This window comes from Engraulis encrasicolus, chromosome 18, assembly GCF_034702125.1.
Source record: "Engraulis encrasicolus isolate BLACKSEA-1 chromosome 18, IST_EnEncr_1.0, whole genome shotgun sequence".
Classification (NCBI taxonomy): Eukaryota; Metazoa; Chordata; class Actinopteri; order Clupeiformes; family Engraulidae; genus Engraulis; species Engraulis encrasicolus.
In genome coordinates, this window is record NC_085874.1 from 8,121,779 (window position 1) to 8,136,330 (window position 14,552).

The 14,552-nt window shown below is 41.2% G+C and overlaps 1 protein-coding gene across 1 annotated transcript; it reads left to right on the forward strand.

The window, feature by feature from the left end:
* The first annotated feature begins 699 nt into the window (after nucleotides 1–699).
* On the forward strand, nucleotides 700–13,953 carry LOC134468763 (G-protein coupled receptor family C group 6 member A-like). The gene is made up of 9 exons (XM_063222637.1): nucleotides 700–1,205; nucleotides 6,557–6,871; nucleotides 7,409–7,549; nucleotides 7,694–7,993; nucleotides 8,240–8,449; nucleotides 8,562–8,672; nucleotides 8,912–8,987; nucleotides 9,819–9,910; nucleotides 13,831–13,953. Exons 1-9 carry the CDS (start codon nucleotides 951–953, stop codon nucleotides 13,951–13,953), a joined length of 1,623 nt encoding a protein of 540 aa, XP_063078707.1. The 5' UTR covers nucleotides 700–950.
* Nucleotides 13,954–14,552: the final 599 nt, after the last annotated feature.

Sequence of the window (14,552 nt, forward strand, 5' to 3'; positions counted from 1 at the left end):
ATAAAAAATAAAATGGTCTGGTAAGTTACTGTTCTATCCAGACTTACATGTTCAGCATTCAGACACTTGATGCGAAATTTGCAGAAAAACGGCAACAGTTAAACATCAGGTGTCTCTTAGGCACCCTGTCCTTTTCACTGCAGTATGCATTTCTGCGTCATCCAGCACGGCCCACATTATCAAACAGTAAACAGTAGTCCTCCTATAAAAACACACACACATATCCACACACACACACACACATTCAGGAGGCAGTCACTGTCACAAGCTCTCAGGGCAACATGTGGATCCGACTTGTCATTCCTCCATTCGTGCTAATGGCAGCGCTGGTTCCTGTCTCCCAGATGGATGAGATGTATTCCGAGTGCCTTTTCCACAAAGAAGGGGACATCATCATAGGCATACTAAATTCTGCTCACTCCCGTGTGGACAATCTCCAAGGTCGCATTCGTCCAGAGAAGTTCAACTGCAGCGGGTAACTAAAGCAAAAAAAAGTCTGCACTTGAGGATTCTTGAGTGCCCATTTACGCATGCACACATACACACACACATACTGTATGCACAGAAACACACACACACACACACACACACACACACACACACACACACACACACACACACACACACACACACACACACACACACACACACACACACACACACACACACACAAACTTGAGTGAGGAAGACTGAGAAAGAGTTTCTGAGAAAGACAGTATTTTCCACACTTTTCTTATTTTAGGCTGCATTTATTTTTGCTGTAGCCTACTTATCAGCACTGTCACAAAGGTGCATAGTCTATATTTATTTTTTGTCAACCATCAAAATCTTTCATTTGGTAGAAAGAAGAGCCTTTTTTAGCTTAAAAAATGTTTTGGTAGCTGTATTGTGTACATTCTCTTTCACTTCTCAGTATAGATGTAGAGGGATTCCTCAGAATAACTGTTTCCATGTTCACCATTGAAGAGATCAATGACTCAGGATTCCTCCCTGGTGTTCGGCTTGGATATGTTGCGTATGACGTGTGTGCTGATGCCACCAAAGCTCTCCTCTCTGTGGAACACCTGCTGTCTATCAATGGCTCTTTGCCGGTCTTGCATGACTATTCGGAGTTCCGGCCGCATGTGAAGGCTATTATTGGCGAGTATTACTCGCTAGTGACTGTCCCTATAGCCAAGCTTCTCAGCGTCTATCTCTTCCCTCAGGTGAGAGACAATCATTTGTTTTAGTTATGTTTGTCCTGCATCCATTTGCCTGAATATTTTAAAGGTGCACCGTGTAAGATTTTTAGAAGCTTAGTTCATTTCCAGAATTCATGCTGGCCATTCACCAATGTTGCCTTTTTCATGAATACTTACCACCACCATCAAATTCTAAGTATTCATTATGACTGGAAAAACGGCATTTTTTATACATGAAAAGGGGGATCTTCTCCATGGTCCGCCATTTTTAATTTCCAGAAATATATATTTTTTAGCTGCAAAACTTACTGTAGTTTGGTCATACTAGTAAACACTAGTTTATTGCTTAGTAAATATTCATGAAAGGATGAAATTTGGCAATAGGCAGCACACTTTCAATGAGAAGCATAGTTGCAATACCCATTCTGGCCACAATGTTACACATTTGTGAATGGGCAGCATGGATTCTGGAAAATAAACTAGGCCTACTAAAATCTTACATGTTGCACCTTTAAGCATGAGTTAAGCATTGTTTAAACCCAAGGTAATGCTTAGGTAACCCTCTTTTGCTAGCCATTATCTCTTTATTATCACTCATCAATTAATCATAATTAAGCAGTGGTTGTTAATGGTTTGTGCATGTTGGATTCACTCAATGTGAATGAATGTTGAAGTCTTAGTTAACCTCTTCCTTACTCATTGGTTCGCAACTAACTCTTAATTATTTCTCATTACTTAAACATATTTTTATACTAATACTTTGTATGTGATGAATACATACTCCCTGTTTGTTCCCAATGAGTAAGAAAGAGGTTAACTAAAAGCCCTTGTCATACATGGCGTCGGTACTTGCATACTTAGCTCGCGCCAATGACTCATGCTGTCACGTGACCCAAAATGGCACCACGCCCCCCTTCGCAAGCTCAAAACTCATGGCACGGTGTGTAGCAACCCAATGTAAGTAGGCTGCCGGATGTGAGTGCCCGGATATCCGCCCGAGTATTTACGTCTATTTTACCTCAGCTACTCGATTTCGGTCGTGTATTTACGACAGTTTAACCTCAGCTACTTGATTTCGGTCCGATTTGAGTCTGACTGAAGATGGAAGGGACATACAGTAGGTGCCGTGCGTTAAGAGCCCACAGCACATCGCCGTTTCGGCGACACCAGAGAGTTCCTTGATCTCCCAATCAAAAGAATAGGCCCGGTGACCAATAACATCAAAATAATAAAACTTATATATAAATTATATATAAAATTATAACTTAAAACCGAATTGATTTGGGTGTGAAAATTAAACTGTCTCAACCGGGCACCCAAAGGGAATCCATCAAAAGATAACGGCGTTACCTTCTCGTCGGCATTATTTTGTTTTTATTATCCAGGAGGACTGAGCTGAAAACTGCAGCAGTCACCTTCCACAGTTCTAGCTGCTCTGAAGCATGTGCGTGTCTAAGCAAATCATCCTGCCCATTCGCAATGTTAAATAAAAAGTTTTGCACAAGACTGTAGCCTAAAATAGATACACCGTCACAGACAGAATAGCCCGTTTCGGAAGGCATTGTCACGAGTTTACCCAGTCTAAATGTAGCTAGCACTCGAGAAGTTTTACTCCTTACATTAGTGAAACATAACATCAGAATATCCTACAAGTTAAAAGAATATCTGGGCATATCCTTCTATCTGAGTTAGAAAACAGCAGCTATGCCGCATATTGTGTAGTTATTATTTGGTGGTGCAAAAACAACACGCGAAACCATGCCGCATATTGTGCCATTATTATTGGTGATACAGAAACAACAAAGCCAGATTGGTGACTAGAGCCTGCCTAGTAGGCCTACATTTAGACATAGCCTACTCATTTGATTGTGCCATGTACATTTAAAAGTGTCAGTGCAGAATTAAACTGGGCGCTGAATATAAATATTGGAGCCATTCTAGAGGCGCTCGCGCACGCTCTTATTTCTGTATGATATGAAAATATCCCAAAACGGTCACAACATCAGAGGACCTTCGTGGTGGAGGATAGCCTACTTGCGGCGGGGGCCGAGACCGAGTTGTTACGGGACACTCTTAATATTATTTAAGGGACAGACCATGCTCGATACTTTATCCGGTCTAAATGTAACACTCGAAAAGTTATGCCACACATTGTGCAGATTATTTGGTGATGCCAACCACACGTGAAACTAGGCACATTGGAGACTATATAATTTAGAAATAGCCTATTCATTTGATTGTGCTACGTAAACGTAAAAGTGTCAGTACAGAATCAAACGGGACGCTGAAATATTGGAGCCAGTAACTTCGTGTCCGATGGATATTGTGCAGATGTGTGTGCGCGCGCACAACTAATTTCTCTCCCATCTCTTTGCTAATCAAGCCTCCGATCTCCAAAAAGACACGGGCACTCAGGATAACTGTTTACACGAGCTGTTTAAATAATGTGATGCACGTTCTTCATGACATGGCATGGTTTGGCCACCCTAAATTCAACATGACTGCATTCGCACATATCGTTTAAACACCCATGATGGAATTGTCACTCTTAATGTGCAAGTATTGGATATGAAAAAAATATCCTAAAACGGTCACAGCACCAGAGGACCCGTGGTGGTCTGGTGGATATTTTCGGCGGGGCCGAGGCGAGTTGTTACGGTAGGCTACAATCATATTATAGAAGGGACAGGCAGGCGACACAGCGCGACTCACATAGGGTAGCTGTGGTGCCGCAAAGCATTCCTGATGGTGGAAATGAATGCAAATGCATGCAGATACTCGGGCGGATATCCGGGCACTCACATCCGGCAGCCTACTTACATTGGGTTGCTACACGGTGTACAGTCGTGCAGCAGACTTTTTCTGTTGCAGCGCAAGTCCAGCAGCAGCGACCAGGAAGTAGTCTACAAACGTTTTTAGTGGGCCGAAAGATGACTACAGTTGCTTATAGCCCCGAGAAGAGTAGAGTAGTATACAGCTACTGGACTACAGAAGGAACCCTACATAATTTTGAGGATAATGATGATTAATTGATGAGTGATAATAAAAAGTTATCTGCCTACGCAACGTAATTCTCTATTCTGATTGGCTGATGGGGTGGCCAATACCCGGTAACCTGATATAATAACCTGATAACCGGTCAGGCATCAAGTGTGCGACGCGTATCTAAGGAAATTATGCACATCGTCTATGGAAAATGAAATAATCACGTCGGCATACCAAGCGAAGATTCTAGACGCGATGCCCGCACAGCAACGTGTCTATCTTGCTAGTAAGATTCTGGTGCAGTTGACATGCTTCCTACAACTTTACAGACAGTAAGAGAGTAAAAGAAGTACCCTACTGTAACGGTAGATACGTAAGTGGAATAACGGCCTTCGAGGTCGACCGGTTATACGAGGTAAATGGCTTGGCGAGCGCACATCGGAGTTCAGAGCCGCCGCCTTGCCATTAACCTCGTAAAACTGGTCACCTCGTCGGCCGTTATCCCTTACCTAATGGCTAGCATATGATTAAATGCAAGTTTCTGTAAAAAACGAACGTTAGAGAGAAGCGTAATGAAATTTGGGTTGCCTAATTTACCACCTGCATTCTGTTCTCCACTCTATTGTCATTCGCCCGAGTTCAGCGCGAAAAGATAGGCACGCCTATTTAACCAGCTGCATCTCATTCTGCACTCTGCCGTCATTCGGTGGAATTTCAGTGCACAGAAAATTTGGAACGCCCCTTAATTAACTATCCAGCATTTATTCTCCACTCACCTGTCTCCAGTCAGAAATTTTCTTTCTCGCTCGTCCCACCACCTCCCCTTTCGCCTCCCTTCCGCCGCTGTTCGATCGATTCATCAGGAGTCTCGCAATACGCCACATAATCTATCTCAGCTGCTCAAGTCCAGTGGTCCCTGCAGACCCCGTGAAGCACATTGATGATCGGTCCATCGTGTGGACAGCTACTCTTCTGCGAGAGCGGCACGATCACGAGAAGTCCGTTCTCCAGCGAGAACGAAGATGGGGCGTATTGCCCTAGCTTCCTCCCAGTTCACCTCGCTCCATTGCTCTCCGACCATCATCCGCTGGGGGGTGTCCGCTCAGAGTTCGCACATATCTGAGAGCAGATACTGCTCGAACTCTCAGTGGCTCCCTGTACTCCCGAGCTTGAGAATGTTTACTGCATAGACATTTCTTGGCCGTGGCAGTACTTCAGCACCACGGCCAGCGATCTTGCCCGATACGCCGCGTAATCTATCTCAGCTTCTCGAGTGCAGTGGTCCGTGCGGACCTCGTGAAGCACTTTGATGATCGCTCCACCACGTGGACAGCCGCTCTCCTGCGAGAGTTTGTTCTTGAGTGCAGTGGTCGCTGCCGACCCCATGAAGCACTTCGATGATCAGTCCACCGCGTGGACAACTACAGTACTCTCTTGCGAGAGTCCGTTCTCCAGCGAGAACGAAGATGTATGCATACAGTATATCACAAAAGTGAATACACCCTCACAGTTTTTGCAGATTTTTGAGTATATATTTTCATAGGAAAGCATTACAGAAATTTAACTTTGACACAATGATTAGTGACCTTTTAACAACTTTATGTGTATGCATGTCGACATGCACTGTGACTACCGAAGCAGATCACAATATTCTCCATAGGATTGCATTCAAATCTCACATCAGTCTATTTAAGCCAGATGCAGACTCAAAATGTAAAAGTTCAATGCAAAGAAAGGTTGAAACGCACACTGATGACCTCCCCTTTCATCCCTTTTCATTTTGTTTCATTTCGAGACGATTCGAGCCAACACAGCCCCTTCTCTACCGGATTTTAATCTGGGGTGTACTCACTTTTGTGAGTACATGTTCCAACATTAATGGCTGTATTTAGTTTTTTTCTGAGTGAACAAGAACTTTAAGCGGTTAAATATGTTTTTAAAAGGTCACTAATCATTGTGTCAAAGTGAAATTTCTGTAATGATTTCCTATGAAAATATATACTCACAAATCTGCAAAAACTGTGAGGGGTGTACTCACTTTCGTGATATACTACTGTACATGCTTAATCCAAATTTCAGAGAGTGAACTATTGAAAAGAGGGTTACCTAAGCATTACCGAAGGTTTAAACAATGCTGAATACACCATGCACAGACCATTAACAACCACTACTTATTAATGATTCATTGGATTCCATTGGTGGAACAGCGTGTGTTATGGGGCTAGAAGAGACATGGTAACTACTGAATCTAAAGGCCTGAAACATCTGTCAGACCAATAATGTGACTGGAGTGTTTGAATTCAAATGGCACTGTTACATAAAGTAGTGTGCTTTTAAAGGGAGAGTATCAGGAGTTGTGTGGCATAGCTGAATTCTATAATGCTATTCAGATAAGTGCCGCATCATCTGCTGCGGTTCTGAGTGATCGACTATGGTATCCAAGCTTCTTCCGGGTGATCCCCAGTGATGTGCACCAGACTGAGGCTATGGCACAGCTGATGCTTCACTTTGGATGGAACTGGGTGGGCCTGGTCTCCATGGACGACGATTACGGCAGAGGTGCTCACCAGAGTTTCCTGAAGGATGCAGCAGCAGATGGGGTGTGTATAGCTTACGAGGAGGTCATTCCACACTATCTGGGCCATGAGAACAGTCAGCAACGAATCATGGAGGTGGCCAGACAGATACAGCAATCTGATGCAAAGGTAAAGCAAGTGTCCACTGTATGTTCCATACAATCATCAGCCTCAGAATGATCCTCTTTTAATTGATACAGTATACTATCAAGCAAATCTTCTTATTTTTTTACTATCTTCATTTTCTAAAAATGCATAATATAAAGAATTGCCATTTAACAAATTTGACAATGTGCCTTCAATTTGAAGTCTTTTATTTATATTTTTAGGCCTACATTTTTACTAAGGTTTAAGTTGCTTTGAATAATTCACTGAAAACCCTAAATCTACCGGATATAAGTTTGCACAATTTTACCAGCTATGATAAAGCAATATAAATTCGTCCATCCACATGTGCAAATGGTTTCAGTAGTTGGATTTCTACTTTGAGATGATTCCTTACGGACTTGGGATGATTCATACCTTCAATGCAAAATTAATGTCTTTAATGTCCTGCCATATAGGTCTGTCTTGAAAAAGATATTTATAGTGTACTGTATGTCAGTGTTAACAACCGGGTTCATGAATAATAATGATAATGATGATGATGATGATAATAATAATAAGGTGGTGATGGTGATTCTCCGGGATGAGCTGGTGAAGATGCTGTTTGAAGAGATGATTCGCCTCAAGACATCTCGAGTTTGGATCGCAAGTAACATTTGGTCCAGTGCACCATTAGTGATGGACATGCAGGACATTGACAAGGTGGGTGGTGGTGTGCTACGTACCGTAGATTTTAGCCCCTATCAGCATTACTTAAGTTGTAATTGAGCTGAATTGTATGAAATGTTATTTTATGAAAAGTACTTAAAGGACATAAATAAACTGTACAATTCTTTTTTTTTCTAGGTTGGAGACATATATGGACTACGATTTATCACAGGAAACATTGCTGGCTTTCATGATTTCTTTAATAATCTCACAGTCAACTTAGGGGTGAAAAATGAATTAATTGAAGAGTACAAACGGATCACATACTGTTCACCCAGCTCCTCCAAAGACTGCAGCAAAACCAGAGCTCATTCTCTGGGTCCTACAGTGGCCTATGGTGAGAGAGTGGCTGTTTGGGCGATAGCACATGCCCTGAGAGACCTACTCAGATGCAATGAGACATCGTGCCCAGGAGAGACCATCTTCCCTCCATATCAGGTATTAATTTCAAGAGGTTCTATCATATACCATAGTTGGTGTTACTGTCTTCTTGTAGATTGTGATTGGAGAGGCAAGAATTTAGTGCAAGAGTAGATTTAGGTTCTTAACAAATGGTTAATGCTTGGGTCCAACCATACTACATTACATTAAATATCACATTCACTTAAGGCCATTCTCAAGTCTTCTTGCTCTGGCTAAAATCCGGCACTAAACTGAAGTTTAACACGTCTCCTCTCTTTTCAGCTTGTTGAGAAGCTCCGTAAGGTTAAGTTTTCACTTGATGGCGAGATGAAATTCTTCAATGTGGATGGTGACTTTGAAGATGGTTATGAAGTGGTCATGTGGGTACCAGGTGATAGGCCTATTAAAACCATAGGAAGATACAATGTACGTAGAGGACAGATGAACATTGATAATTCTGATGTCATCTGGACAATGACCCCAAACAACACAGTAAGTGCAAATAGAAATGGACTAAATAGTCTAGTCTAAGCCTTGTAAATCTATGTATTTATTCATTTATTAACACTGACACTGACTGTGCTAATTCCATACACCCCAACAGAAACCTTCATCTCAATGCTCAGAATCTTGCAAATCTGGACATTTCAAGAAAATGACAAATATTTCCTGCTGTTACACCTGCCTCCCCTGCGGCGAAGGGACCTTCTCCTCTGTAAATGGTATATTCTTAGCTCTGTTTGAGTCTGAAATTTAGGTTAAGGAAGGACATGTATAAAGCACTGCCAAATGCCCCCTCTATGAAATTTAGCATTTTAAAGGATATTGCATCATGATGAGCTGACAATGTTGATTATAGTTTAACATTTTTTTTTTTTTACCTAACTCTAAAATTGACACAGATACAAAGTGAGTTGTGTAGCCTCTTTACATGTTATACTTCCTCCCCTCTAGATACTGATGAATGCCACCAATGTCCAAATGGAACTTGGTCTATGGAAGGATGGTCTAAATGTGAAGCACGCACAGAGTCTTATCTGAAGTGGTCTGAACCATATCCCATTGCTCTGCTGGTGGGAGTAATCATTGGGGTGCTTATTCTCACAATATCTTTTTCGTGTTTCATCTACAAAAGACACTCCTTGGTGATCATGGCCTCAAATCTGTTCATGTCTTGCTTCATGATGCTTGGCTTGCTGGTGAGTTTTGTAAGTGTGATTCTGTTCATGGACAAACCTAACATCAACCTTTGTCGAGGACAGCAGATCATGTACGCTTTGGGTTTCACTCTTTGTGTATCCTGCATTTTGGTCAAAGCCTACCGCACATTCCTGAAATACATGGCTACTGACCCTGTAAGACATGACAGGCTGAAAAGATTGGACCAGCCTGTGATAATCATGGTCCTCTTGACCACTGTCCAAGGTCTCATCTGTACTTTCTGGATGATCTTTGACACTCCAGATGTAGACAATTCACTTGTATACACTCATAGCATGGACCATGTGGTACAGTGCACTCAGGGCACCAAAGTTGGGTTTGGAGTTATGCATAGCTACATCGCCTTGTTGGCATTTGCTTGCTTCCTGCTAGCATTTAAAGGAAGACAGGTGCCACATGATTTCAATGAGACTGGTGTCATTAGCTTTAGCATGCTCATCCACCTGTTTGTGTGGCTCTGCTTCGTTCCTGTCTACATAACAAAAAGTGAGTCACGCCCCATTGCACAAGCCTCCGCCATGCTGGTCTCCAACTACGGCGTCATATTCTGTCTCCTCCTACCCAAGTGCTTTCAAGCCATTTGGGGCAAACACACAACAGGGCAAATGATATCTCGTCTCTGTGCCCTCTCTGATTTCAGAAACCGCACAGCTGTACATTCTGATCAGAGTTCCAGAGATGAAGCACCAACCTCTCCCCCTAACATTGACTCAGAGACCGATTCTGGGCTCAGTATGAGACAAGATTTTCAGATTTCAACTTCATATCAGTCAGCCCTTCAGTCAGCAGAAGACACTGTGTCAGTAGTACTTCCCCAGGGGCCCACTACTTCAGATAGACTAGGTACAGTAGTTAGACAGAGACTGAGAAGTCAATCCATGTAATCCATGTGCCCTTAATTGGTCTATGTTTAAATCCTGTAACTACCGGCAACGGTAACTGCCCAGTTGGTGTATACTCTTGTATTTATTTTCTAAGTTTCAATTTTTTAAATATTCTTGTTTTCAGAAATGTAATAATTATTGTAATCTGTAATTGTGTACTCATTGTGCGGCATAAGAGAGTCTATTGTTGACTGATGTCAATGTTGTTGTGCATGTTGTCTGACTGCTGAAATGATAGCAAGTTTGGCAACTATATACAGTATACTCACTGTATATACAGTATAATGATATTCATTTACAAATCCTTCCAGTGGAAATAGTATTGTGACATGTCTTGTAGTATAGTAAATGATTGCTGTAGGCAACAGAGCTATGTTATACATAGCTTTAGTACATGTAAATATATAATAAACCCTCTGAATTGAATTTTGACTTTTAATTGTGCTTATTCTTTTATTGATGATTCTCTTCACATGCCAGAAAATCCTGGTGAATATCGAAAGTGAAAGTAAAAAAACGTACATCAATTTTGTCCTTTGCATTCAATTCATCCGTAAAGTGTAAACACAGGACAGAATGTGGGCATCAGGGCAGTAAATAAGATGCAGGTCAAGGGCACTGCAGGCATACAGAGTTATAAAAACAGAGGGTTTATTCAACCCCTTTTTCCCATGCCCCTCTACTTACAATTCCATCTATTTCATGTAGCCTATTTGTACTGAACAATGATAATGTACCCTCATTGGTACTGAAAGATTTGATTTAGAACACTAGGCACACACCTAATACACCATATTCTACAGACTCACCGGATTCCTACTGAAAAAAACCAAAACGAAACAAAAATATTGTATGCCTATAGAAGATGGTATTCAAGGTGAATAACAGCCAGTGCTATATTTATCCTGTAAACAGGCATATTAGAACACCTGTGCAGGTTTTTCCTGTGTTCATGTAAACACGTTACCCATGATCAAAAAGAGATAAGACTGAAATGCAGGACAGCTGAAATACTTTTCCCGAAAGGCACAGTTCAAACTGCTCTGCACTTTATACAGTAGGCCCGTTCCTACAGTGTAATGTGCATGAATACAGTATACATTTAGTCTCAATGGAACAGGAAAGAAAACTTAACTATATACAGAATTACAGGTTAGGGGTATTGTGTATGTACAGTATATCACGAAAGTGAATACACCCCTCACAGTTTTACAGATTTTTGAGTATATCTTTTCATAGGAAAGCATTACAGAAATTTAACCTTGACACAATGATTAGTGACCTTTTAAAAACATATTTAAGCGCTTAAATGTCTTGTTCACTCAGAAAAAAACAAAATACAGCCATTAATGTTTGAACATGTACTCACAAAAGTGAGTACACCCCAGATTAAAATCCGGTAGAGAAGGGGCTATGTTAGCTCGAATCGTCTCGAAATGAAACGAAATGAAAAGGGATGACAAGGGAGGTCATCAGTGTGCGTTTCAACCTTTCTTTGCATTGAACTTTTAAATTTTGAGTCTGCATCTGGCTTAAATAGATTGGTATGAGATTTGAATGCAATCCTATGGAGAATATCATGATCTGCTTCAGTAGTCACAGTGCATGTTGACATGCATGTCTCTTTTAGGTGTATTTCAGATGCCAATGTTGACAGCATTCATGCATCCCCAAACCATGTCAGTCCCACTACCATGCTTAGCTATTGAGAGGATACACCTTTTTTCAGGGGTGGAAAGTAACTAATTACTTTTACTCAAGTATTGTACTTGAGTAGCTTTTATGAATACTTTGTACTTTTTAAGTAATTTTTAAAATTAATACTTTTACTTGTACTTGAGTACATTTTGACACAAATACTTTACTCAATTACACTGGAACCTGGCCTGAGTACTGAGTAAAAAAAATGACTGAGAGACATAATGCTGTATGGCTGTATTTTGTTTTTTTCTGAGTGAACAAGAAATTTAAGCGGTTAAATATGTTGTTAAAAGGCTAATCATTGTGTCAAAGTGAAATTTCTGTAATGCTTTCCTATGAAAAGATATACTCAAAAATCTGTAAAACTGTGAGGGGTGTATTCACTTTCGTGATATACTGTATATAGCTTGAAAAATAAGGGTTCTGGTTGTTGCTCATTCACATTTGTTGCAGTTTCATACGTTAGCACAGAAAATAACATGAAATGAAATGTAAAAATGCATCTCTATCCATCACATGTGTCTTAAGGGATGAACGAAATGTTAACCCCAGAGTGCAATATAACAAAAATCACAAACCAGTTAATAACTGTAAGCATGTTTATTGCCAAGTTTTGTACAAACAAGGAATTTGCCTTAGTGTGATTTCATGTCAACACATTTTAACATTACAGTAGAAGCAGCTAAGCAGAATGCAAGGACATGTGAAACCTGGATATTAGGTACAATCCTTCTAGGAGATATACTGGTGTCCACAAGCTCTACCACAAACCTCAATCTGTCTCTGGTCTACGTCTATATAATTGTCTAATACCCATGAACAATAAAGGCATTATAATCACTTGAGAAAGACATTAAGTTCTACGCATTTCTGTAGGGAAATGCAAGGGTAGTGAATTCCATCAAAATTGAATATTTCAAAGTGACAAAATTTAGTTTCATGAGTCTCTTAGCACAATTGTACACAGTCAAACGAATGCCATGTCACAGATTGTGTGAAACTTCTGCTCGCATAGATTTTAAATGTTGGCCTCCAAAAGTAAATCAATTTATGTACCTTTATAGAGTACTTGCTCATAAGATTTTGGTCAAAACTCCACCTGTTCAAAAGCTATGGTACAAACAAAAATCTGGGAAGGACGTATGCATATACGGACGACTAGAGATGACTCTGCAACCTCAGGAAATTACAAACAGCCTTTCATGTAATAATCACACACACGACAACATATAACAGTGTTATGTAACACATAACAGTGCTTCTGATCCAGTTACACATTCTAATGCATATTGCGTCAGCAATGACAGGTCATATTCAAAACAACAAACACAAAACAAATATCATTGGTTATTGAGGTTAAAAAGTGGGAACTCTACATTACCGTTATGTAATCCCTTGTTCCATTGGTGGTGATGTGAGCAGTGTTAACTCATTAAGATTCCACAATTTGAATGAGCCATTTATCATTGGGTCATTTCTTGCTGTTATCTCAAATTACATACGAAGTTCATGAAAATTTTAATATGGACTGTTATAAGTTGTTGTCCTAGAGACCTATGCAACAGTGTTCCAACCATGTTGATAAGCTTAGCAAACTTTAAAGTTGAAGTTCTGTTAGAATCAATGGATAGCCCTTCGGTTCAAAAGTCCAAAGTTGCTGTTATACACTAGCTAGGCTGTCGCCAACTATTGCCTCTGCTCAAGTTAATTTTCAATCCAGCAACAAAGACAGGCAACGTGGCTAGAAGAAACTCATCTCCTGGACCAGGACCAGGACCAGTGCTTTGTGATTCAGGTGCTGGTTATACGTATGTGGATATTTTTAAATGCAGATTTAAACAAAAAAATAATTTTACTTATTAACATGACATGGATATAAATGAAAACGCCATTGTGACAGGTGTGTTTTAGCCCCCTCAATGGGATATTAAAACTGGAGTTTTGAAATGTGCTTTCTAAAACTCCATTTATGTGTAAATGAGAGGTCAAAACCAATGCATTTTTTAAAAAAAATTATCCATATACATGCTCCCCAACCATTTAAGGAGGCATCTGTTCTGAGAACAGCGAGCGCACTGCCCCCAGGTGGGAGCCTCGTCCAAAAACATCCAGGTGCCTCCACGGGAGGAGTGTCTGAAGGTGTGTGCCCGACACTACGACCAGCCGCCTTCTGTGTCAGACCGGGTCTAAGCGTTGACCCAGCACTGGAAAAGAGTCAAAAGAGAAGCCAACAAACACAATGTGCTGTGCCAGACAGAGGACACTCTTCTGCCAGTTAAAGGTAAAGCCCAAACTGCAGGTCAGACAGCAGTAGAGTCATGTGCGATCTAGCTTGCTGCTCTGAGTGGGCACAGGTCAAAAGGTCATCCAGGGAGGCCAGCACTCTCATTACCTTCTCTCTGAGAGGGAGGTGGGCGGCCTCTAGGCAACGTGTGAAAACACGTGGTCTGAGGGCTAGAGAAGGCAACCCCTAACAATTTCCTGTGAGGAGGGTAAATGTGGATCTGGAAGTAGGCATCCTTCAGATCATCTGCGAGGATCACCACCGCCGGCATCATCATTTCAAACCTCAGGACCCTGAAGTAGGTATTCAGGCGTCGCAGATCCAAGATGAGATGCAGTTCATCCCCTTTCTTGGGCACTAGGAAGTATCTGCTCTAGAAACCATCTTCAGCCTCCGAGGGATGAACTACGTGTATGGCCCTTTTGTCCAATAGCGTTGTAATTTCTTCCCTCAGTGCCTTCGCCTTGTCTCCAAACGCCACAGAGGGGAGTCACGGAGTGGGAGG

What these genes read in the sequence shown, in the direction of transcription:
- LOC134468763 (XM_063222637.1), top strand. Translation starts at nt 951, where the DNA reads ATGTTCACCATTGAAGAGATCAATGACTCAGGATTCCTCCCTGGTGTT. An exon ending in CCATCTTCCCTCCATATCAG is followed by an intron (nt 7,994 to 8,239) that starts GTATTAATTTCA and finishes CTCTCTTTTCAG; the next exon opens with CTTGTTGAGAAGCTCCGTAA. An exon ending in AAATGTGAAGCACGCACAGA is followed by an intron (nt 8,988 to 9,818) that starts GTCTTATCTGAA and finishes CTCTGATTTCAG; the next exon opens with AAACCGCACAGCTGTACATT.